Genomic DNA, 25,392 nt, shown 5'->3' with positions numbered 1-25,392 from the left:
AAATTTACAACTCAGATTGCAGATAATGAAGTGATCTTGAACCCTACATCCACTTAAGTCATCTCTGGTACATCAGTAACAACATACCTGCATGCAGTGAATAGCAAGACCTGGGCCGGTGTACAACTTTTTGTGACAAATGTGACATTTGAAATGTTTTGCTTTCTGATGCTGGATAAGGATCTTCTCATCATCAAAATCTCTGTTGCAATACCTGAACATCAACGGTCAAGGAAATGAAACACAAGAGCCCGCCTCCTTGTAAAGAAACAATACAAACACACCCAAATACAATAAAAATATGACTATATGAATACAGATGAAGTTATCATTCGGCAGGCATTAATTACATTTTAAACTGAATTGCCTCATCATTACTTCAAAATAGAAGCGCCTTTCTTTAAAAAAAGATAATTTTATAACCGCATGGAACACATTGTCTAATTATAGTTCAAAATAAAGCTTAGAGAGTCAACCATTTTGGAGTGCGGTGACCTTTTAAGTGATTTGTAACGTGACAACACATTGCGCAAGGATTTGCCACCTCCCCCCCCACCCCGAACAACCACACAAGCATCATTAACACTTTTTTGAAGTAGAGGCTCATTAGTCGTAGGGGTCAAAACGAAAAGAAAAATCCTGAACACGACAGGAAAAGAACTGACGCCATTTTACAGAGAGAGAGAGAGCAGGGGCCGCTTCTTCCTGAGTCACACAGACCGCACATGGTCACCAACAGGACACAAACCATCAAATGATTAATCAATCATTAAATGCTGATTCCCCAGCTTCAGGCGTTGGTGTAAATGGGCCACCCTGACAGACACCAGCACTCTCCCTCCCCCTCCTGTATGTTGGATTCTGAGCGCTCAGCCTCCCTCTTGTCTTTGTTGTCTCTGCGGCCCAGCCGAGTGTCTAATGGCGGCCGGAGGAGCGGGGAGGACGGAGATTATCAACAGCCGCAAGGATACCAGCACCACGGCTTCATCTGCTTCTTCTTCTTTCGGCCCATCCTGCCGGCCTAACCTGAGAGATTGAGAAGGAGCGAAGGTTGAGTGAGCGGATCCAAAACGCAACCTCCTCCTCCCGCTGCCGCCGCGGTAACAACCAAACAAAATGGCGCCCGCCCACTGCCGCGCCACCTCCCAACATCCGCGCCCCTGATTGGCTGTCTGCACCGCGGCCGTTACCAAGGCAGCAGGGTAAAGGCCTAGAGTGTCCCAAATCCAGACAGAACAATGTCAATACTCAGCACCCAGAGGGAGAGAAATGGAACTAACCCACAGGGGCGAGGAACTGTGTCTCAAACCGTCTGGGAGCCTTGAAGTATGACCCCGCTCCCACCCACCAAGTGCAAATCCTGTAGCCTGAACCAATTTGCTGGCAGCAAGCTCCCAAAAACAGCAATGTGACAATGACTGATTATGGAGAAGAGCAGATTAAGAGGAGGTTTGACAGAGGTGATCAGTCATGAGCGCACTGCACGGGTTAGATAGAGAAAACCTTCCCATTGTTTCAATCTTCTTTATTAATTGGTGTCACAAGTAGACTGACATTAACACTGCAAGGAAGTACTGTGAAAATCTTCCAGTCGTCACGTTCCGGCGCCTGTTCATATACACGGTAAGAAGTCTCACAATACCAGGTTAAGGTCCATCAGGTTTATTTGGTAAAACGAGCTTGGTATCAGGTGAGTGATGAAGGAGCAGCACTCCGAAAGCTCGTGATACCAAATAAACCTGTTGGACTTTTGTAACCTGGTGTTGTGAGACTTCTTACTGTGCCCACCCCAGTCCAATGCCGGCATCTCCACATCATGTTCATGTACACTGAAGGAAAATTTAGCATGGCCAATGCACCTAACCAACACTTATTTCGGACTGTGGGAGGAAACTGGAGCATCGGAGGAAACACACGCAGACATGGGGAGAACATGCAGACTCCGCACAGACAGTGACCCAAGCCACGAATCGCACCTGGTGATGAATAAATAAGAATTGGCTATGAGGAAAATCTTTTTTGCTCAGTGAATGATTTGGACCTGGAATGCACAACCAGAGAGAATGGTGGAAGTAGACTCAATCGTGACATTCAAACGAGATTTGGAAACTACCTGAAGGGAAGTAATTTGTAGGACTTTGTTGAAATGGCAAGTGAGTTGGAACACTGAGTGCTGTAGCACTAGAGTGTTAGCCCAAATTTTATACTCGAGTCAGATTGGCATCCATAACTTTCTTATTCCAGGGCAGGGATGTTTCTAGCTGAGCCATAGTTAACTCTTTCTATAAAGAAGGTCTTCTCTCCTAAAGTTGCTTATATGTCATACGGCGCAATACAGTGACATTGTCTATACACATATAGGTCTGGCTTAGGTGGTCATCCACAGGTCCTGGTTGGATGCATGGCCTTTTAGTAGCTCAGGAATCTCATGGGTAGGACTTTAATTAAGATAGAATAGATGAAGAAACTAAATTGGGGAGTATATCGAAAAGTATGGAAGATTGTCCGGAAAAACAGGAAGACATTAGGAAGCGGATGGATACAAATCAGAACCTCTACCACCTAGAAGGACAGGACAGCAGATGCATGGGAACCACCACCTGCAAGTTTTCCTCTAAGTCACACACCATCCTTACGTGGAACTACATCACCTTTCCTTCACTGCCGCTGGGTCAAAATTGCAACTCCCTTCCTAACAGCACTACGCCTGTGCCTATGCCACATAGCAGCAGTTAAAGAAGATAGCTCATCATCATCTTATCAAGGGCAAGTAGGGATGGGCAATGAATGTTGGCCTTGCCAGTGGTGCTCACATTCCCAAGAACAAATAGAAATTGTATGTGGGAAGTTTGTACATGAAGTTTCTTTCATTTCTCACACGTGATCCTTATTCTCTTGAAGCTTTAAAATCTACAAGATAAAGTATTATTTTTGACCTTGTTCTAGCTGTAGATTGTGTAGAGTACAGGCTTATTTCAAATAAAGTCGGTAACCTTTCATTAGAATGTTGACACTGTTTCACCCTTTACAGATGTTGCCAGCCCTGCTGAAATTTTCCAAATTTTTCTGTTTTCTTTTCAGGTTACCAGCATCTACAGTAAGTGCTTTTGAATTTCTTCTACTCTTTCCATGAACATTAGGAAGCCTACTGGCATCTTGTCCATATGATAATTCTCCATTATGGAAGCTAAAGCCTGTTATGTACTATGCATTATGGTTGGAGCTTTCCCTACATTGGCACCAAAACATTATCCCCAGATCATAAAACAAAATCTTTATTTCACTTTTTGTATTTACTTTTCGAAGATTATTCAGTGGTTATGTGTGAGTATTTTAGACAAGTTTAAATTTATTTATTATTGTCACAAGTAGGCCTACATCAACATTGCAATGAAGTTACAGTGAAAATCCCCTATTCGTCTCACTCCGGTGCCTGTTCGGTACACTGAGGGAGAATTTAGCATGGCCAATTCACCTAACCAGCACATCTTTGGACTGCGGGTGGAAGCTGGGGCATCCGGAGGGAACCCACGCAGACACGGGGAGAACATGTAAATTCCACACAGACAGTGACCCAAGCCAGGAATCGAACCCGCATCCCTGGCGCTGTGAGGCAGTAGTGCTAACCACTGTGCCACCCTGCTGCCCTTGTGCCACCGTGCCCAAAGTGTGACAACTACAATATGGGTGCTCTCAGTTCCTCAATTTAAATAGATAGATTTCTGCCAGCTGAGTGAAATCAAACTCAATTGAAATGTTGAAAATTTGGATTAATAGCTGCCATGAATTTGCCACTGATATACACAGCCTGACTAGAAAATGTCTGTGTTTGATATAAATTGTACCAGCATATTCTTAGATGAAATAGTTCCTAAATTACTGAGACTACACTTCAAGAAGTACTTCATTGGTTGTAAATTGCTTTGAAACTCCTTGAAGAGTGCTACATAAGTGCAAGTCTTTCTTTAAGCAGACTGTCAGAATTAAACTCCGGGATCGCCTCAGACTACTGAATGTTAAATCAGGTTAACAGATCACTTGAACTTTAGGTAACTTATTAGATCGAAACCAAAGTCATGAATGATGTTCTCTTGAATTACAAACATGGTTCATTGCAAGGTCATAAGACTTAGGAGCAGGGGTAAGCCATTTGGCCTTTCGAGTTTGCCCCACCATTCAATAAGATCGTGGCTGATCTGGTTCTGGTTTCAACTCCACTTTCCTGTGTGCCCCATAACCTTTGATTCTATGAAAAATCTATCTAATTTAGTCTTGAATAAATTAAATGACCCAGTCTCACTGCTTTCTGCAGAAGAGAGCTTCACATAGACCAATGACTGAAAGAAAAAAAAACTCACCTCCATCTTAAAAGGGAGACCTAAACTGTGTCCTCTAATTCTCATCTCCTCCACAAGAGGAAACATCCTCCTGGTATCCACCCAATCAAGTCCCCTTAGGATCTTATATGTTTTAATATGGTCACCTCTCATTCTTCGAATCTTCTTGTGGGTATAGACCCAAACTTTTCAACCTTTCTTCATAAGATAAACCCTTCATCCCAGGGTCCTTATCCCTCCTTGTCCCCTCTCCAACTTTTCACATAGTTGATCACAAATCCTCCTCCAATGCCTCTCTTTCATTGTTCAGTTCTTTAGGATTGCCCTTACTTGATTCCATTCTCACCTATCCAGTAAAATTAAAACTACTTTATCAAGTTCGGACCTTTTGTGCATTCCCCTACCCCTTTGTCTTACTTTTGTTGGCTCTGCCTTCAATCACCTCAAGTAGGAGGTTTAACCTTGGTGTCCTGGTCAGTATTTATCCATGATGTGGAGATGCCGGCGTGATGCCGGCCTCGGATGAGGAGGATCGCAACAGACACTTCCAGACGCTGAAAGATGCCCTCATAAGAACAGGATATGGCGCTCGACTCATTGATCAACAGTTCCAACGCGCCACAGCGAAAAACCGCACCGACCTCCTCAGAAGACAAACACGGGACACAGTGGACAGAATACCCTTCGTTGTCCAGTACTTCCCCGGAGCGGAGAAGCTACAGCATCTCCTCCGGAGCCTTCAACATGTCATTGATGAAGACGAACATCTCACCAAGGCCATCCCCACACCCCCACTTCTTGCCTTCAAACAACCGCACAACCTCAAACAGACCATTGTCCACAGCAAACTACCCAGCCTTCAGGAGAACAGTGACCATGACACCACACAACCCTGCCACAGCAACCTCTGCAAGACGTGCCGGATCATTGACACAGATGCCATCATCTCACGTGAGAACACCATCCACCAGGTACACGGTACATACTCTTGCAACTCGGCCAACGTTGTCTACCTGATACGCTGCAAGAAAGGATGTCCCGAGGCATGGTACATTGGGGAAACTATGCAGACGCTGCGACAACGGATGAATGAACACCGCTCGACAATCACCAGGCAAGACTGTTCTCTTCCTGTTGGGGAGCACTTCAGCGGTCACGGGCATTCGGCCTCTGATATTCGGGTAAGCGTTCTCCAAGGCGGCCTTCGCGACACACGACGGCGCAGAGTCGCTGAGCAGAAACTGATAGCCAAGTTCTGCACACACGAGGACGGCCTCAACCGGGATATTGGGTTCATGTCACACTATCTGTAACCCCCACAGAGTTTCACTGGCTGTCTTGTCTGGAGACAATACACATCTTTTTAGCCTGTCTTGATGCTCTCTCCACTCACATTGTTTTGTTTCTTAAAGACTTGATTAGTTCTAAGTATTCGCATTCCAACCATTATTCATGTAAATTGAGTCTGTGTCTTTATATGCTCTGTTTGTGAACAGAATTCCCACTCACCTGAAGAAGGGGCTTGCAGCTCCGAAAGCTTGTGTGGCTTTTGCTACCAAATAAACCTGTTGGACTTTAACCTGGTGTTGTTAAACTTCTTACAGTATTTATCCCTCAATGAACATCATAAAAATCGGATTATCTGGTCATTATAACATTGCTGTTTGTGGGAGCTTGCTATAAGCAAAGTTGCTGCCACATTTCTCACATTACAACAGTGACCACAATTCAGAAAGTACCCAATTACTGTAGAGCGATTTGAGACACCAGATAGTCAGGAAAAGTGAGCTATAAATGCAAGTCTTGTTGAGTGAGACTTGAACTGTGACCTTCTGACTCAAAGTCCAAAGTGCTATTATAACTGAGGCAACCGGATGCCAAATGTAATGTTTAATTTGTGCATTGTGATATAACGTAAACCTATCAGTGTAAATAGAGTTTATGGAAAAAAATGCATTGGAGCCGGGCTCAGTTCAGCAGCGTTTAGATCCAGCTCTGATAACGTCACCGAATCAGCCTCCAGGGCGGAACGTCTGTGCGGGGAAAGGGGCCGCCAGACGGACTATTATTGAGGGGCGGACCAACCGGCCCCGCCGACAGCAGCTTCCCCCCCTCGCAGCAAGACTGGGACAGCGTCTGAAATGATCAGTCAGACTTCCTTACAGGACTCCATGGACGGAGATGAGAAGGAGACGGACTTGGAGCTGGAGGAGGAGCCGCCGAGGGATCAGCAGCAAACGGACACTTACTACAGCTTGTACCGGAGACACAGGTCAGGCCCGGGACTCGGCTTCATTCATCCCCACAGGGCGGCTGTCAGCTCTCCCCTCCCCACAGTGGAGCAACAGCACAGAAACTGCTCCCGGCTGCTGTACATGGTTCATCCCACCTTCCTCCCCATCCTTCTACTTCTTTCTTAATTTTCCCAGCTTCCCCCTTAACACATCCATACTGTTCCCCTCAACTGTTTGTGCCAGCGAGTTCACATTCTCCTCATCCTCTAGTGAGATAATTCCCTATTGGATTTGTGATCCTGTGTTCTGGTCCTGCTTGAAAATAAAGTAAAAGTTTATTTATTAGTCACAAGTAAGGCCGCAATTAAGTTACTGTGAAATTCCCCTAGTCGCCACACTACGGCGCCTGTTTGGGTTAATGCACCTAACTCGCACGTCTTTCAGACTGTGGGAGGAAACCAGAGCACCCGGAAGAAACCCTCGCAGACACGGGGAGAACATGCAAACTCCACACAGACAGTGACCCAAGCAGGGAATCAAACCCAGGTCTCTGGCGCTGTGAGGCAGCAATGCTAACCAATGTGCCACCATGCATCTTCTCTACATCTACTCTGTCAAACCCATTAATAATCTTAAATATCTCTGCCAGGTTATCCCCCAGTCTTCCTTCTTATTGAAAAAAAATCCAGCCTGTTTAATTTTTCCTGGTAGGTATCGCCCCTCACTTAAGAATTCCCTCTGTGATGAAAACCAACAAACAGAACATCTCCAGTCAATGCACAGGACAATCATCCCTGGAATTATTTATATCATGCTCATTGTGACCTCAATGTCTTAAGTGCTTTACAGCTAATTAAGTACTTTTGAAGGGGAGTCACTGTTTATGATGTCAGAAAGGTGACATTTCTGATATTCTAGTAACTATTTTTTACACCTTCTCTGATGCCTCTATCCGCTGATTATAAATGGAGATAAGAACTGTTCACAGTACTCCAAATGTGATCTCAAGGTTCCTACCAGTTTAACATAATTTCACCTCTTTTAATTCTATTTCTGTGGAAATGAACCCCAGTTCTTTAATTTTTGATGATCTTATTGCTACTTTTAGTTATTTGTGTATCTGTACCCTGCACCGTCTGTTCCTCTATTGCAATTAGACACATTTTTCCCCAAAGGTCTATTTAAGCTCCTTATTCTTCCTATCAAAATATACCACCTCACACTTACCAAAAATAAGTTCATTTGCCAATTACATGCCCATTCTACCAGTTTTAAAAAAAATATTCATTTATTCATTCGTGGGACATGGGCACCGCTGGCTGGCCAGTATTTATTGCCCATCTCTAGTTCCCTTGAGAAAGGTGGTGGTGAGCTACCTTCTTGAATCGCAGTAAGAAGTCTCACAACACCAGGTTAAAGTCCAACAGGTTTATTTGGTAGCAAAAGCCACTAGCTTTCGGAGCGCTGCTCCTTTGTCAGGTGAGTGGGAGTTCTGTTCACAAACAGGACATATAAAGACACAAACTCAACTTACAAAATAATGATTGGAATGCGAGTCTTCACAGGTAATCAAGTCTTAAAGGTACAGACAATGTGAGTGGAGAGAGCGTTGAGCACAGGTTAAAGAGATGTGTATTGTCTCCAGACAGGACAGCTAGTGAGATTTTGCAAGCCCAGGCAAGTCATTATGGGGGTTACAGATAGTGTGACATGGACCCAAGATCCCGGTTGAGGCCATCCTCATTTGTGCGGAACTTGGCTATCAGTCTCTGCTCAGCGACTCTGCGCTGTCGTGTGTCGTGAAGGCCGCCTTGGAGAACGCTTACCCGAAGATCAGAGGCCGAATGCCCATGACCGCTGAAGTGTTCCCCAACAGGGAGAGAACAGTCTTGCCTGGTGATTGTCGAGCGGTGTTCATTCATCCGTTGTCGTAGCATCTGCATGGTCTCCCCAATGTACCATGCCTCGGGACATCTTTTCCTGCAGCGTATCAGGTAGGCAGCGTATCAGGTAGACAACGTTGGCCGAGTTGCAAGAGTATGTACCGTGTACCTGGTGGATGGTGTTCTCACGTGAGATGATGGTATCCTGTTTGTGAATAGCACTCCCACTCACCTGACGAAGGGGCAGTGCTCCGAAAGCTAGTGGCTTTTCCTACCAAATAAACCTATTGGACTTTAACCTGGTGTTGTGAGACTTCTTACTGTGTTTACCCCAGTCCAATGCCGGCATCTCCACTTCTTGAATCGCTGCAGTCCATGTTCTGTGCGTTGAGCCACAATGCTGTTGGGGAGGGAATTCCAGGATTTTGACCCAGCAACTGCGAAGGAAAGGCAATATATTTCCAATTCAGGATGGTGAGTGATTTGGAGGGGAACTTGCAGGTGGTGGTGTTCCTATTTATGGCGTTCCTATGCTGCCCTTGTCCTTCTAGATGGGAGTGGTCGTGGGTTTGGAAGGTGCTGTCTAAGGATCTATGGTGAGTTGCTGCAGTGTATCTTGTAGGTAGTACATACTGCTGCTACTGAGCGTTGGTGGTGGAGGGAGTGGATGTTTGTGGATGTGGTGCCAATCAAGCAGGCTGCTTTGTCCTCGATGGTGTCAAGCTTCTTGTGTTGTTAGAGCTGCACTCATCCAGGCAAGTGGGGAGTATTCCATCACACTCCTGACTTGTGCCTTGTAGATGGTGGACAGGCTCTGGGGAGTCAGGAGGTGAGTTACTCGCCGCAGTATTCCTAGCCTCTGACCTGCTCTTGTAGCCACTGTGTTTATGTGGTGAGTCCACTTCAGTTTCTGGTCAATGTTAACCTCAAGGATGTTGACAGTAGGGGATTCAGTGATGGCTACACCATTGAATATCAAAGGGTGGTGGTTAGACTCTCTCGTATTGGTGATGGTCTTGCTGTATTTTGTCATCATTCCGCTCTGTATTAACTACTCTATCCCAATGTGTGCTATGTCCACTTGCATGTTTGGACTTCTGTGATCAGTGGGCACTGTGTGTGATATTGCCCAAAAGACATATGCAAGAACATAATTTAACCATTAAGATTCCTTTGATGGTGAAAGTATTGGATCTTGTTACTTTATTTCAAGCATCTATTATTTCATTGGATTACATTGATTTATGTTTTAATAGCATCCTTCACTTGTGATGGTGATTTATGTCAGGTGACACTTGGGCATCTCAGATCTACATTGGTCCAGTTAAAATAGGCTAATGTAGGTCAGAGGTCACTAAAGTGATATGTGAGCAGGACGTGGAATTCCGTACAAATACAGAGTGATTTAGGAGTGATTTCATACCGCTAAGCATTTTCAGGTAAGGCAGTGGAGGAAGAAGCCTGGAATCATTCAAAGCAGTTGGACATTTGGTGGAGGACTGTTGGTTTTCATGAGCAGATGAACTAGATGGGCTGAATAGCCTCCATGTTTTCTACTGTTTCCTGTAATTTACATTCTGGCCACATTTGGCCAATTCTTTTTTTTTATTAAATTGATTTCATCCTCAATGAAACAGAAATTGCTCAGCAGGTCTGACAGCATCTGTGGAGAGGGAAAAAGATCCATTGATGACTTGGAACATGACCTTTGGGGTGCAAAGATCCCCCAATTGGTACAGTTAGTTCGCTTGGTTAATTGGTTATCTTGGAAGAAAGTGAGCAGTAGGCCATGTACAAAGCTTACTAAAATGATTATTTTATTGTTTTTGTTAGATTACTTAATTCTCTGTTAAACACATACCAGATAAACCAGTTGGGTTGCGTAATGAGTATAAACTGTCCCTGTTGGCTTATTTGTATCAGAACAGTAATTACCTAACAAAGCAGAGCTCGTGAAGATATGTTTTTTGCGCTGCAAATTTATGGGCTTCCGAGCAAAAGAGTCTCCCCACAGCAGTGTTGCTTCTTGGGCTATCGATCAGTGTCATTTACAAATGCCTCCTACCATCCAAGCTGGCTGTCATTTGTAATATAAGTATCTTGCACTGATTTGAGTAGATAATACAAAAAGGTCGACATTGATATAACACCGTTTATGACCTTAAGATTATCAGTTAACTACTTTTGAAGTTTAGTCACAAATAGTATTGACAACATCGCGGCAGGCCACTCAGCCCAACTAGTGCATACTGGTGTTTATGCACCACATGAGTCTCTGCCCACTCCTTTCCATCTCATACTATCAACATGTCTTCTATTCCTTTCTCCCTTATGGATTTATCTCAACTTGCCCTTGAATGTATCAAAGCTATTTGTTCATTTCTCCGTGTGGTAGCGAGGCAACATTCTCACCGCTTTTCTCATGAATTCCCTTTGGATTTATTGGTGACTATCTTATGACCCCTAGTTCTGGTCTCCTTGCCACTACCCCAATTCCCTCCCCACCCACCCAAGTTGGTCACCTGAAGGATCCTCAGCTTAACCTGTCATCTGAAAGATAATATCTCTGGCATTGCAGCAGTTCCTCACTTCCCTGCACTGGAATGTCAGCATTGATTATTTGCTGAACTCTCTGGAGGGGACCCTTGACCACCTGATTCGGAGTTGAGAGTGCAGCCCACTGACTCAAGGCTAGAAGTGGTCTCTGCTTCCTGTGTACTATAATGGAAATAGAAAATAACTGCAAATTATCTTCCAGATCCCTGCAGCTGGGAGATGAGGGAGACGTGGGACACAGAAGAACTGGATCATCAGAAACTTTTCCCAAGGAAACTGTGTCTCAAGAGGACTTTAGGTAAAGTGGGCAATTTCTCTCCTGCAATTTCTCTCCCACCATTTCACTTTTGTCCGATAAAGATCCAGATAACTAGGACTGCATGATAGCACGTTTCAAAATTCTTTGTTTGTGTATGTGACAAGGTAAATAAAACAGCACAGCATATGTTACTTCAGAGTAAATATTGACTAGGATTGATTGAATTCTTTGAACAAATTACACATTGAACCTAGCCATGCCTGATGGGTTAACAGTCAGAGTTTTGGTTTAGTATTGTCCTCTCAGTCCCTGGCAGTGACTATTATTTTTTAATCTTACTGGGTGAATTGTCAACAGACACGTCATTTTATTATCACCAAGCGATCCACGCTTGTACTGTTTCATTTTGCTGGGGTGAAGTGCACACTCTCTCCCTGTGGGGGTGATTCCAGTTTACCTAATCTCACACAACCTATATGCAGATTGAGAAGAACCAAAGATTAAGGACAGCTGGGCGTATGTAGGGGTAATATCAAAATTTAACCAGCTGAAACCAAACAACCACAGTGCATTCTTTACCTTCCGAAACCTGGTAAACACTGGATTTAAAGAGTGGAAATTACCAGTCGCTGAGGATAGCTGGTTCAAGGGGTTGGGAGTGATGATGAGTTAAATTTCCCTGACTATGGCGAGATAAGGAGTAAGAAGTCTAACAACACCAGGTTAAAGTCCAACAGGTTTATTTGGTAGCAAAAGCCACTAGCTTTCGGAACAGGCTGTCCCTTCGTCAGGTGGGTGGGAGTTCTGATTACAAACAGGGCACAAAGACACAAACTCAATTTACATGAATAATGATTGGAACGTGAGTCTCTATAGCTAATCAAGTCTTAAAGGTACAGACAATGTGAGTGGAGGGAGCATTAAGCACAGGTTAAAGAGTATTGTCTCCAGACAGGACAGCTAGTGAGATTAAATTGAGTTTGTGTCTTTGTGCCCTGTTTAATCAGAACTCCCACCCACCTGACAAAGGGACAGCCTGTTCCTAAAGCCAGTGGCTTTTGCTACCAAATAAACCTGTTGGACTTTAACCTGGTGTTGTTAGACTTCCTACTGTGTTTACCCCAGTCCGGCATCTCCACATCACGAGATAAGGAGGCCAGGAAACATGCCCCAAGCTATTCTAGGCCACTGTGGGGATCAGTTGACCAAGTTCCTTTTTAATATTTCAGAGTGACAAAAAATGGGTTTTTATGACCTTCCAACAGTTTTTTTACATTTCCAAATTTTTTAAAAAACTGAATTCCATTTCTCAAACTGCCCCAGTGTGATTTGAGCTCTGAGTTACTACTCCAGCATCATAACCATTACCTTACTGTGCCAACATTATCTTCTTACCTCACCATGTTTTATCTGATTCAGAGTGGTTGGGTCTTTTACCATATTTGCCCTTCATGGATTGACAAACTTTGGTGATATTGCTACCTGGTTGCCTGTTAAAGAATGGCGACTCACCACAAGCCATTTGATAACGTTTTCTTTGATTGGATAACAATGGACCATCAGATGATCAAATTGTTATTTTCCAAGCTTTTTAGGTTCAACTGACTTACTGCCTCTGGAAATGTGAGTGTGTCCCTTCATGAATGTTAAAACTTATTCTGTACTGATCAGTAGCGACTATCTGTAAGAGTATGCAAGAACACGTGTCTGAAGATGTTTAGTTGTGTAAACCCTTTGTGCAACTTGCCAAGCAATTAAATCTTTGTGTTTTCCACAGCCTCTCTTTATTGGCTTCTAACTTGTCCGTTGTGGCTGAGCCAGAGCTTAGAGCATTTGTCACTAAACGTCTCACCAAAGGAGCATTCTTAGGCGGAATGGGCACCATAGCAGTTGTGGATTTGAGGTGAGAAAAAATATCTCAAGAATTTGCATTTCAAAAGAACCTTTCATGAGCTCAGGACGGCTCAAAGTGCCGATAAAGCATTTTTGAAGTGTTATCACTGTTGTAAGTGAAGGAGATGTGGCATCCAATTAACACTCAGCATTGTGACACATAGCCAATGCATTATGTGACCTGATGATTTGTATTAATGATGCTGACTGAGGAATAAATATTGGCCACAACACTGAGAAAACTCCCCTGCTCCTCCTCAAAGAGTGCCACGGGATTTGGTTTGCCCGCACAGGTGGGCAGAACTGCTGAGTCTTGCAAAGTCAATCATCAGAACTCCAGTGGCTCTGAGTTTGCAGGCAGCAGGTGAGAAACTATACTGAGCCTGAGTATTCCGAGGTTCGAGAGGGAAAGCACACCACCTGGGATTTCTGTTCCTGGTTGCTTTTGTTATTCCAAGTGACTCCAGCTGAAAAGTCGGAATGCGTGAACTTTGGGTGTGAACAGGACCAGGCTCCACTGTGATGCTCCCTAGCCCAATGGCCCCACTGTATGTGACTAGAGATAGACTGAGAGCTTCCAGTGGCCTTATAATTGTGCACTAGCCAGATTATCCCAGAGGTGTCCTGTTCTCCTTAGAATAGGGAAGGGTTGTGAGGAGATTTGTTAGAGGTGCTAATGTAGAATTTTGGTAGTGTAAACAGAGAATAAACCGCTTCTCGGCCTTTTGGCTAAGATCAAGTGTAGTATGGTCGGCTGCGCTTGGTTAAGGTCATTGGGTTGCACTGAGGCTTCATATGTTTCATATGAAGCAATTTTTAAAAGCGGCATCTTGGCCTTTTGGCTAAGATGCAAATGAGCTCAAGTCTTGGAGGAGGAACCTCCCCCTTCTCCAATCAGCTTGGCTCATGTAGATCGGGCCCAGGGCAGGGTGGTTTGGTCGCTCGCCCTGTCTTGTCAGCCTGGATCTGAAATGTCTCAACTTGTTGAGACTCTGAATTGGATTGGATTTGATTTGATTGAATTGGAAAAGTATAAAAAAAAACAGAGAAACTGTTTGCGTTGGCAACTCGAGGATTGTTATTGTCCTCTTGGAGACTGATAACCTTTTAAAAAGAAAGGAGCTCCCATAAAACCAAGGAAAAGAAAATCGCTGAACACAATTTCGCTTTTTAAATTTTTTTGCTGCAAAAAAATCAACTAAAATCAACATCATTCAAACATTTACAAGTGAAGGATGTTTTAGTAAAAAGGAAAATTTCACTTTAAAGAGTCGTCACAACAAGAAAACACCTTGCCTAGTTACAAGCATTCGCATTACTTTCTGCATAAATGTGGCATCATGTATAATGGCTTTCCAATCTTCCCATCCAATTGTTTTGACTCTTGAGTTTCATTTTCTAGCAGGTGTATTCCGTCCATAGTCCATGGACATGGTTACCAATGACAACCGTGCACATCGACAAACCCTCTCGCTCAGGTCCCGACAGTCTTGATGGCACAGAATCCCTGGAGACTCCCTTATCCTACCCCTACTGTCTGGTGGGCTCTGGCACCACTTCAATAGCAGGAATGGGTATTGTCCAATCCACAGTCCCTTGCTTTTCAGTATTCTGCCCTTTCCAGTTGCATATCACACAGTAACACTGTTTCTGCTCTATTCTCAGCTTTTCTCAGAGACTTGTTCCATCAATGGGTTCTGTTCAAAGACTCCCAAACTGAAAACTGTCCCATCCGGAGAGGAACAAAACAAGTTGTCCAGCCCCACTGCAATTGGCTTTCTATTTACCATTTGCTTCTTAGCTGTTACTCCCATGGCAAATCCAGGTCCATGAGCACTTCTGGAAACCTTATGATGCCCTAATCAGAAAAACAATTAACCCTCTCATATTGTCCTGAAAGGGAATCACAATAGAAAATATAGACTTTTCCCACGTGGGTCATCACAAGCCACATTAGAGTAATTCTGTGTGGAGTTTGCACATTCTCCTCGTGTCTGCGTGGGTTTCCTCCGGGTGCTCCGGTTTCCTCCCACAGTCCAAAGATGTGCGGGTTAGGTTGATTGGCCAGGTTAAAAAAATTGCCCCTTAGAGTCCTGGGATGCGTAGGTTAGAGGGATTAGTGGGTAAAATATGTGGGGGTAGGGCCTGGGTGGGATTGTGGTCGGTGCAGACTCGATGGGCCGAATGGCCTCCTTCTGCACTGTAGGGTTTCTATGATTTCTATAATTGACAAAAGAACTGAGGTGGCAATTTTTATTACAGAAGTGAGGTATTATCTGTAACCCAATACCCTGAAGTAAAGACACTCCAAAGCATCTTTGGAAATTGATTTTGATAAATACTAAAAGGGGAAACAGTTGTAGGATTAGGAAGACAGAGCCAGGCAGTGAGACTAATTGGAAAGCTCTTTCAAAGAGCCAGTACAGCCACGATGGGCCAAATGGCCCCCTCTGTGCAAAATCACTTTATGATTTCATTGGCTAGCTGCAGACATGGATGTGATTACACAGCTTTAGTTGCGCGCAGTCATTTTAGTAGAAAATGCTTTGCAATCGCACATCACAGGTAAGTGTACTTGTGTGTATTTTGTAGTGGTGGATATTCATTACTTAAATATCTGTCACCGTTCGGTAACCAAGGGAGTGAAACATTCACAATAATGCACGAACACTCGCGTACAGTTTTCTGTCTTAACCATTTTACCAACAAACGCACCATGAAAATGAAAAGTTTGCGTGCACAGAGAAAGCACAGACTCGCAACCATGTCTGCTTTCGCTTACTAATTGACAATGCAATTAGCCATATCTGGATTCCCCATTGGTCACGTGGCTCGTAAGTAACTATTGGACAATGCTGGTCCAAGGCGGCCTTCACGACACACGACAGCGCAGAGTCGCTGAGCAGAAACTGATAGCCAAGTTCCACACACATGAGGACGGCCTCAACCGGGATGTTGGATTTATGTCACATTATCAGTAACCCCCACAGCTTGCCCCTGATCTTGCATAATCTCACCAGCTGTTCTGTCTGGAGACAATACACATCTCTTTAACCTGTGCTTAATGTTCCCTCCAACCACATTATCTGTACCTTTTAAGACCTGGCTGGCTGTAGAGATTTGCATTCTAATTAGTATTCTGTAACTTGATTTCTGTGTCTCTGTGCACTGTTGGAGAACAGAGACCACTCCATCTGACGAAGGAGCAGCAAGCTCCGAAAGCTTATGGTATTTGCTACCAAATAAACCTGTTGGACTTTAACCTGGTGTTGTGAGACTTCTTACTGTGCTTACCCCAGTCCAACGCCGGCATCTCTACATCGCAGCTGTATGATCCAGGGGAGGACAAAACCTACAAAAATAATACATTAAAATCACAGAGCAAATCTAGAACATCTGACATTCATTCATGATGCTTAAACATCACAAATGTGTCAGCATCCACAGATTGGAGTGCTGCACTTGTTAGAGGGAGGGCTGGTAATTCTCCATGTTGTATTGCTCTGTGATGTAACAAGTACAGCGATAGGTCTTTTTGCATGCATAACATTAAAGATTGTAGTAAGTGGAACATGTTTGTTTATTTTTTAGCATCGCGGAGCAGCCTGTCGCCTGCTACTATTGCCTCCTCCACCAGAACCAGCCTGCAGGGCCAGAAAATGACAAACTGGAGCCAAAAGCTGTCGTCACTGATTATGTTCTCTGCTTTCTGGGCAGTACGGAGAAGAGCCTTGAACTATATCCTCCAAGGAGATAGCCATTCGACGGTTCCCCAAGTTAGGATTCAGGAAGGTTCTGGGTCTGTGCTGTGTTAGCTGAACTGAGACAGTCCTGCCTGTGGGTTGGGATGGGGGTGGTGTTAGGAGAGGGAAGAAGGAGGGAAACAGTTAGACAGCATCACTGCATTTATCCAACTATCACTGGGTGAATAGCCAGCACTAACTATCGAGCCTTTCACATGAATAAAACTGCAGAGCAGAAAGGGAAGCGGTGAGATGCCAAAGCGTGCTGCCTAATCCTCCTTTTACGATGATTCATCTAAAAATGCAGATAGCAATTTCCATCTTGGATTGACCTTGTTGGGTAAGGAAATAAACCTGGGCTCCTGTTCAAAATCATTTTTGGGCAATTCATGCCCTAGGTTGGGGTTCATTCTGCTGTTCTCCATATTCAATAACTTGCCTATGCTGGTTAATCGCACGTACCAGAAGGCAGCCTGTGTTCAAGAAATTGTGTGTGCGTGTATGTGGGGGGGATGGTGGGGGGGGGAGGTGGGTGGGTGGAGGAGGCGGATGGACATTACAGTGTCCAAGTTTAAAACCGATTAAAATGCAACTTGATGATATTTTGTGACACCATCTTTCATTTACTTAACGAGACCATACTTTCAGAATTGAATTGGATAAATATGCACAGGGGTTGCAGCTTTACTTAGATGCTGAGGTAAGGATTTTGTTATCTATCTTCTATTTACATCGAAATTACAACAGCCTCTTAGGACCAACTTTGTGCTGCTCCTTGCCCCACATCTCAATATCCTCTATCCCATTTCCTGCTCTGTTATTCCCTGATCCCAGTTCCTTCTCCTTGACTTTGTGATGCCTACTCTGTTATTCCTTAATCATAGTTCACTGCTCTGTTATTCCCTAATCCCAGCTCCCTTGCTCTGTTCCCTAATCCCAGCTCCCTTGCTCTGTTCCCTAATCCCAGCTCCCTTGCTCTGTTCCCTAATCCCAGCTCCCTTGCTCTGTTATTTTCCCTTTCCTTCACCACCCAGCTGACAGGTTTTAAATATTGACAGGGTCTTTGCTACAATCACTGACTCCAGGAGTGGACCCCACAGCCTTGCAACTTTTAATCTAAGCAATTTCTTCTTCTCTCTGTCCTGAATGTCTCTCAATCTTGTATCTCATTCCCCTTATTTAATAGAAAAGGTCTATTTCTAGCTACCTTATTTGTCTTTTCATATTTCTAAACACCTCTACAAACTCACTCCTTAATTTCTGTTCTAATCTGAGCAGCTCCAATTTTTAAGTACCTTTTTTGGATTTGAATGTCCTCACACCAGCCAATTTTCCGAATGGAATCTGCACATCTTTCTATTGCCTCAACATCCTGGCTATATTGTGGAGCTCTGTACTGCACTCAGTAATCAAACCACAGATTAACTCGGGTTTTATACAGATTTACCTTTACACTTTTTAACAAATCTTGTGGACCTGAACCACCTATTCCACCCAACTCGCAAAACAGAAGGTGTCTGATCAGTCTTGCGTTACCTGCTACTTAACTAAGGTCTGCGCGAGGGGTCTTAGGAATTGTTCTGTGGGGAGGATCTCTCTGTAGCATGCAGTTCCTGATTTGACCTGGGAGAGGCTGAAGCAATATTTAATAGCGATGCTTCAATGTAATCTGTATTTTTTTTCAAACAGTTCCTCTCTTTGTGAATGTTGACGTATTCTATGTGTTATATCTTTTAAATTAATTCACTAACTTGGGTGGCACCATATTATATAATTTCAGGATGGTTCCCCTGGCCTAGCCAGTATCAGTCAAGTTGTGTTGGCCTCAGTGCCTTTGGATTAAGGTGGGAAAAGCTCGACCAGAGTTCCTTCTCCTGTTTCTTCCCTATGACCCCTACGGAAAATGCACATTTTCTGGATGATATTATGGGTTCACTTGTGATGCTGCCCCTGGTTGGATAGCCCATTGGCAGTCACTGTTCTGGCTCGGTGTGAGGACCAAACATTTGGATGAAGCAATCGGGGGTTACTCATCTTATTATACCTGCGTCTTTTGTTCAGGTGTGAGCTTTATAGTGATGGCAGAATGACACAGTGGGCGGCACAGTGGGTTAACACTGCTGCCTCATCGCTCCAGGGACCTGGGTTCGATTCCCGGCTTGGGTCACTGTATGTGCTGAGTTTGCACATTCTCCCCATGCCTGTGTGTGTTTCTCCGGGTGCTCCGGTTTCCTCCCTCAGTCCAAAGATGTGCGGGTTAGGTGCATTGGCCATGCTAAATTGCCCCTTAGTGTCTCAGGATGCGTAGGTTAGAGGGATTAGCGGGGTAAATATGTGGGATTACAGGGATAGGGCATGAGTGTAATTGTGGTCGGTGCAGACTTGATGGGCCGAATGGCCTCCTGTAGGGATTCTATGATTTCTATGACAATAGTGTGGGTGCCACAGCTGAGCCTTTTTCCTGTCTTTGAACAACTTTCACATACATGCTCGCCTAAATCCTTCCCTGGCTTACCCCTGCCCTATCCGGCCCCACAATTCACTGAGATTTCTGCATCCCTCCAATTCTAGCCCCTTGCGATTCCCAGTTCTAGAATTTCCACCATTGGTGGTTGTGCCTTAAGCTGCCTACATCCTCAGCTCTGGAATTCCCTCCCTAAATTTCTCCTAACCTCTCCTTTTTTTTAAGACTCTCTTTGACAGCTCTTTGACCAAGCTTTACCTGTCTGCCTAGAATCTCCTTAAATGGCTTGGTGTGAAACCATTGTCTGGTTATGCATCCTGCAGTGTCTTTACTAAGTTTAGGTGCTATATAAATGCAAGTTGTGAAGTCTCAGCAAAGACTGGAAACTGAAGCCAGGTCTGTATGGCTTGCTGCTCACTGAATTAAACTTTCTGTGTGGGTTCCACAGGTCGATGGTGTCGAGCTGCATATCCAGCCGTACCTGAGCAGCTGGTACGATGATTCTGTGCTGTACATACAAAGGATGGTGCAGCTGTTCCAGGACAGGCTTCCTGTTCTGTTACGGGCTGTGAGTATTTATGGAGAAAAACAGACAGTGCTCATTACCTGAAATATGCACTTACAGGAAACAGGATTCTGGAGGCGATGGCCTAGTGGCCATTATTATCACTAGACTATTAATTCAGAAACTCAGCTAATGCTCTGGGGACCCGGGTTCGAATCCCACCACGGCTGATGCGGGAATTTGAATTCAATAAAAAAAAATCTAGAATTAAGAACCTACTGATGACCATGAAACCATTGTCGATTGTCGGAAAAACCCATCTGGTTCACTAATGTCCCTTTAGGGAAGGAAATCTGCCGTCCTTACCTGGTCTGGCCTACATGTGACTCCAGAGCCACAGCAATGTGGTTGGCTCTCAACTGCCCTCAGGCAACTAGGGATGGGTAATAAATGCTGGCCAGCCAGCGACGCCCATGTCCCACAAATGAATAATAAAAAATGATGAGAAATTGTCTTTTAATTCATTCTTTCCTTTTCTGCCCTGCTCCCTTGACAGTTCACACATGCTTGCAGGTACATGCGCACACACACACACAAGATTCTGAATGCTTTAGTAATTGTTCTAGTCTCTAACAATCATTGTTATTTCATTTAGGCTTTGAGTCACACTCCAGTTGAAGTTAAAGGTACTGATAACAAAATAAGGCAGGATGTCGAAAGGTAAGCAATGCTTTGATGTATCAACCAGATCTTGTACCTACCTGGTAACTAGCTCTCCTGTGCCTATTAACTAGTGTGTTCCTTAAGAACATCATATATTAATTTAACAATCCAGCCTTTTATCCTCTTCTGTCAAGCTAATTGCCATCTCAGCTGAGATTAACTCACTGTAAGCTAGGGATCTATTTTCTAATCAGTGTGGTTCAGTACTCTACCAGCAACTTGCTTTTCGCATCATAAAACGTCCTGAGCTGCTATATCCAGAAAAGGATTGACATTTGAGCTAAAGAAGGAGACTTGTTCACAGAGATGGTTTTGAAGTAATGTCTTTAAAGGAGGAGAGAGAAATGGAGAAGTTTCCGGAAGGAAATCCAGAGCTTGGAGCCTAGGCTGCTGAAAACACGGCGGCCAATGGTTGGGTGACGGGGATGGAAAATGGACATTCTTAGTCCTTTAGATTATTGAGGTTGAGGGATTTATCTGAAAATGTAGAAATAAGGGTTCAAGAGTGTAGCAGAGAGCTGAGACCAGGTGATCTGAATCCTAAGCGGGGCGGCACGGTGGCACAGTGGTTAGCACTGCTGCCTCACAGCGCCAGGGACCCGGGTTCAATTCCTGTCTTGGGTTACTGTCAGTGTGGAGTCTGCACCTCCTCCCACTGTCTGCGTGGGTTTCCTCCGGGTACTCCGGTTTCCTCCCACAGTGCGAAAGATGTGCTATTAGATGCATTGGCCATGCTAAATTCTCCCTCCGTGTCCCCGAGGAGTATGGCGACTAGAGGATTTTCACAGTAACTTCATTGCGGTGTTAATGTAAGCCAGTAATAAATAAACTGTGTGCAAACCTGTGTGTTATTGCCGAGGCTAAATCAGCATTTAAAACAGATTGTAAATCTTGCTTTGTGCCAGGTTTCTCAGTGCTGCCAGCCTTCAGGGCCTGATCCAAGAGGATTCTCTCTCTTCACTCTGTAAGGTCATGACCGAGGAACAACAGAAAGTCATTGTTATAGACTGCAATGAATCTACTCCTGCCTTTCAAAATGCTGGTAGGAACTCAAAGTCCCCACTGTTGCACAAAGAAAATCCCCGTTGTTTTCATGTTCTGAGTTTGCCTCGCTCTCTGCAGTTTTATCTTCACACACACACACTTTTTTCCCCGCGGGGAGTAGTGGGGAAATATTCCTGAGCTAATTATCAGCCCGATGAACCGCGTTATGAACACTCCTTCCATGGCCAATAAGTCCTGGCGTTGGACTTGAACCTGGAGCTTCTAGTCCAGAGGTAGGGACACTACCGCTGTGCCACAAGACCCCCGTACACACTGTGCGACGACCTCACAAGACAGCGAGGGAACGAAACCTGAAATGGCAGAGTGCTGAAGTTCCAGGACGAACCAGCAGAGGGTGCTTAGATAATGCAGTTAACTGTGTGGAAAACTCGATAAGAAGGTAGCAGCTGGAGTTGGTCAGATGCTGCTTCCAGAAAGCTCCTGCATTCAATCCAATGATAGCTGGCCTAGCACGGCTCCACTTCCTCCGCACATCCCCAAATCCCTTGATTTCCTTTCTGTGCCCTAAAATCCATCAATTTCAGCCCTAAATATACCCACCAACTGAGCACCAACAGCTCTCGGGAGCATCAAATTCCAAATATTCCCAACTCCGAGTGAAGAAATGTATCTTCTCGGTCCTAAATCATCGACCTCTTATCTTAAGACTGTGACTCTTAGTTTCCAGCCAGGAAAACAGCCTCTCGGCATCACCCTGCCAAACTCTGCCAGAATGAAACTCTGATAAAAACTTGTATCCATGTTGGCTGATTTTTAAAATGTTATTTATTTTTGGGATGTGAACATCACTGGCAAGCCGTCCCTTATTGCCCTTGAGCAGGTGGTGGTGAGCCACTGCCTTAAACCACTGCAGTCCCAGCTGGTGTAGATGCATGCACGGTTTATGCAGTCCAGCTCTGTGCTCTGCCACGCGCTAATTCATTGAACCAGCTTAAAAGGCCATCGCAGGTGAAGAATTTCCCACTTTGATTCATTGGATAAGCACTCAGCTTTTAACATGTTCTTCTTTCATTATGCATGAAATGGAGAAGTTTCCGGAAGGAAATCCAGAGCTTGGAGCCTAGGCTGCTGAAAACACGGCGGCCAATGGTTGGGTGGCGGGGATGGAAAATGGACATTCTTAATCCTTTAGATTATTGAGGTTGAGGGATGACCGTGGGCTCACGCAGCACCTTTTTTTTTTGCAGTGAGCAACAAGTTCTGTGAAGACTGGATTCCTTCATTCTTAAACAGTCTGGAAAGTGGAAATCCTTTCCTCCTCAGGCAGATCCTAGAGAATTTTAAATTAAAGGTAAGGGCACAGTCTACATACCTCAGACCTGAGAGGGAGGAGGGCCGGAAGAGATGGACGGGTAGAGTAATTGCATTTGTTTTTAGTTGCTTTTGCCTTTCCCAAGCTGCTGTATTTTGGGGTACAGTATCTGATTAGGATTCACACCTGGGATTATTTCCATCAGGGAGTTTTCAGCTTTTCCTCCTGTCCTGAAGGCGAGGGGCTCTCGGTGAGGTGAGGTGGGCAGCACGGTGGCACAGTGGTTAGCACTGCTGCCTCCCAGCGCCAGACCCGGGTTCGATTCTCGGCTTGGGTCACTGTATGCACGTTCTCCCTGTGTCTGCGTGGGTCTCCTCCCACAGTCCAAAAGATGTGCTGGTTAGGGTGCATTGGCCGTGCTAAATTCTCCCTCGGTGCACCCAAACAGGCGCCGGAGTGTGGCGACTCGGGGATTTTCACAGTAACTTCATTGCAGTGTTAATGTAAGCCTTACTTGTGACATTAATAAATAAACTTTAAACTAAAACTCTTGCGTTGCAGGTTAAGAGGACACTTTGTAACCTCTAGTGCACTTTTATCACTTATAATATTCTCTTCCGCTATTCTTTCTATCAAAGTGAATACCCTCATTCCCCCACATTATCCTCCACATTGCCCCACATTATCCTCCACATTGCCCCACTTGCACAATCTAGTGGGGGGCCTGGATCTCCTTTCTGCCCTCCTCACAGCTGACGTTCCCATTTAGCTTTGCATTGTCAGCAAACGTGAGTACATTACACTACTCCCTTCATCCAAGTCATTAATATCGATTGTCCCAGCACCTCACAAACAATAGCCTGGGAAACGGAAAATGGCCTGTTTATTCCTACTATTCTGTACTTTAGCTAATCCTAAACATACCTCCCCGTCCATCACTCCTCACCCTTATCTTAGTGAGTGCCTTTTGAAAATCCAAATATACTCCAGCCACGGTTCCGCTTCTCGACCCCGCTCGCTACACCTTCAAAACAATTCTTGACTCTCCTCAGTCATATTATTTTCTCAGTGCTCTGCAGACACTTTTCTTTAATAATGAGCATTTTTCCAATGTTTGATATCAGGCTAACTGGCCTGTAGTTCCCCATTTTCCTTCTCCCTCTCTTTCTCAAATAGTAGCGTTCCATTTACTACCTTCCAATCTACTGGGGCTGTTCCAGAATCGAAAGAACTTTGGAAATTTTTAACCAGTGCATCCATTGGGAAGCTTTTTCCCAGGTCGGTGGTGACGTTCACGAGGGGTCATAGGTTCAAGGTGAGGGGGGGGGGAGGTTTAACACGGATATCAGAAGGACGTATTTTACACAGAGGGTGGTGGGGGCCTGGAATGCGCTGCCGGGCAAAGTGGTGGAGGCGGACACACTGGGAACATTTAAGACTTATCTAGATAGCCACATGAATGGAGGGATACAAAAGAATGGTCTAGTTTGGACCAGGGAGCGGCGCGGGCTTGAAGGGCCGAAGGGCCTGTTCCTGTGCTGTTTTGTTCTTTGTATTATTTCTGCAGTTTCCTCTTTTAGGACCCTACAGTTAAGCCATAAGGTCCAGGCCATCTCAGCTTTAATCTCCCCAATGTTTGTTGATTACTTATATTAGTTTCTTCACTCTCACCTTTTGTTTCCCACTATTTATATAATGCTTTATGCATCTTCAACTGTGACACAAAATATTTGACATCTCTGCTATTTTCTTTTTCCCCCGTTATGATTTCTCCTGTCTCAACCTTGAAGGAACCCACAATGACTTTTAGACCATAAGTAAGGATGTGAGGCATCCCACCTCCACCACCTTCCCAGGCAGTCACCACCCGCTGAGTGATATCAGTAAAAGGAGAAAATGAAAGCAAACTGGCAAGAAACCTAAAAACAAATTGTGGGAGATTCTACAAGTGTGTAAAAGGAAGTTGGTAGCAAATGTAGAAGGATGTGCTGGCTTTGGAACGGGTCCAGAGGAGGTTCACAAGAATGATCCCTGGAATGAAGAGCTTGTCGTATGAGAAACAGTTGAGGACTCTGGGTCTGTACTCATCGGAGTTTAGAAGGATGAGGGGGGGAATCATATTGAAACTTACAGGATACTGCGAGGCCTGGATAGAGTGGACGTGGAGAGGATGTTTCCACTAGTAGGAAAAACTAGAACCAGAGGGCACAACCTCAGGCTAAAGGGACGATCCTTTTAAAATAGAGATGAGGAGGAATTTCTTCAGCCAGAGAGTGGTGAATCTGTGGAACTCTTTGCCGCAGAAGGCTGTGGAGGCCAGGTCATTGAGTGTCTTTAAGACAGAGTTGATAGGTTCTTGATTAATAAGGGGATCAGGGGTTATGGGGAAAAGACAGGAGAATGGGGATGAGAAAAATATCAGCCATGATTGAATGGTGGAGCAGACTCGATGGGCCGAGTGGCCTAATTCTGCTCCTA

At 44.6% G+C, this 25,392-nt stretch overlaps 2 protein-coding genes and 1 pseudogene across 11 annotated transcripts in view; 2 read left to right on the top strand and 1 right to left on the bottom strand.

Annotated features, from left to right (window-relative positions):
* LOC144501802 (BUB3-interacting and GLEBS motif-containing protein ZNF207-like) overlaps positions 1-1,135 on the bottom strand; it is a 33,855-nt gene extending 32,720 nt beyond the window's left edge. For all 9 annotated transcript variants that reach the window (XR_013499202.1, XR_013499203.1, XR_013499204.1 and 6 more), the window contains exons 1-2: positions 972-1,135; positions 88-214 (exon numbers count right to left, since the gene is read on the bottom strand). Coding sequence is in view for 5 of the 9 variants with exons in the window: in XM_078225828.1 (XP_078081954.1) it covers positions 88-214; positions 972-1,012 (168 nt within the window). In the remaining 4 variants the exon portion in view is untranslated. The remainder of the gene's footprint in view (positions 1-87; positions 215-971) is intronic.
* Positions 1,136-6,410: 5,275 nt separating this feature from the next.
* The window catches only part of c12h17orf75 (chromosome 12 C17orf75 homolog), a 39,025-nt gene continuing 20,043 nt past the window's right edge, over positions 6,411-25,392 (top strand). For both annotated transcript variants that reach the window (XM_078225804.1, XM_078225803.1), the window contains exons 1-9: positions 6,411-6,609; positions 11,213-11,308; positions 13,047-13,172; positions 16,754-16,900; positions 17,548-17,605; positions 19,818-19,937; positions 20,530-20,594; positions 21,503-21,639; positions 22,850-22,953. In XM_078225804.1, coding sequence (XP_078081930.1) covers positions 6,479-6,609; positions 11,213-11,308; positions 13,047-13,172; positions 16,754-16,900; positions 17,548-17,605; positions 19,818-19,937; positions 20,530-20,594; positions 21,503-21,639; positions 22,850-22,953 — 984 coding nt within the window. In that variant the 5' untranslated portion in view covers positions 6,411-6,478. The remainder of the gene's footprint in view (positions 6,610-11,212; positions 11,309-13,046; positions 13,173-16,753; positions 16,901-17,547; positions 17,606-19,817; positions 19,938-20,529; positions 20,595-21,502; positions 21,640-22,849; positions 22,954-25,392) is intronic.
* On the top strand, positions 13,872-14,031 carry LOC144502101 (U2 spliceosomal RNA; annotated as a pseudogene).

Source organism: Mustelus asterias, chromosome 12, assembly GCF_964213995.1.
Source record: "Mustelus asterias chromosome 12, sMusAst1.hap1.1, whole genome shotgun sequence".
In the NCBI taxonomy this organism is placed as follows: Eukaryota; Metazoa; Chordata; class Chondrichthyes; order Carcharhiniformes; family Triakidae; genus Mustelus; species Mustelus asterias.
This window is presented reverse-complemented; position numbering and strand designations above follow the sequence as displayed.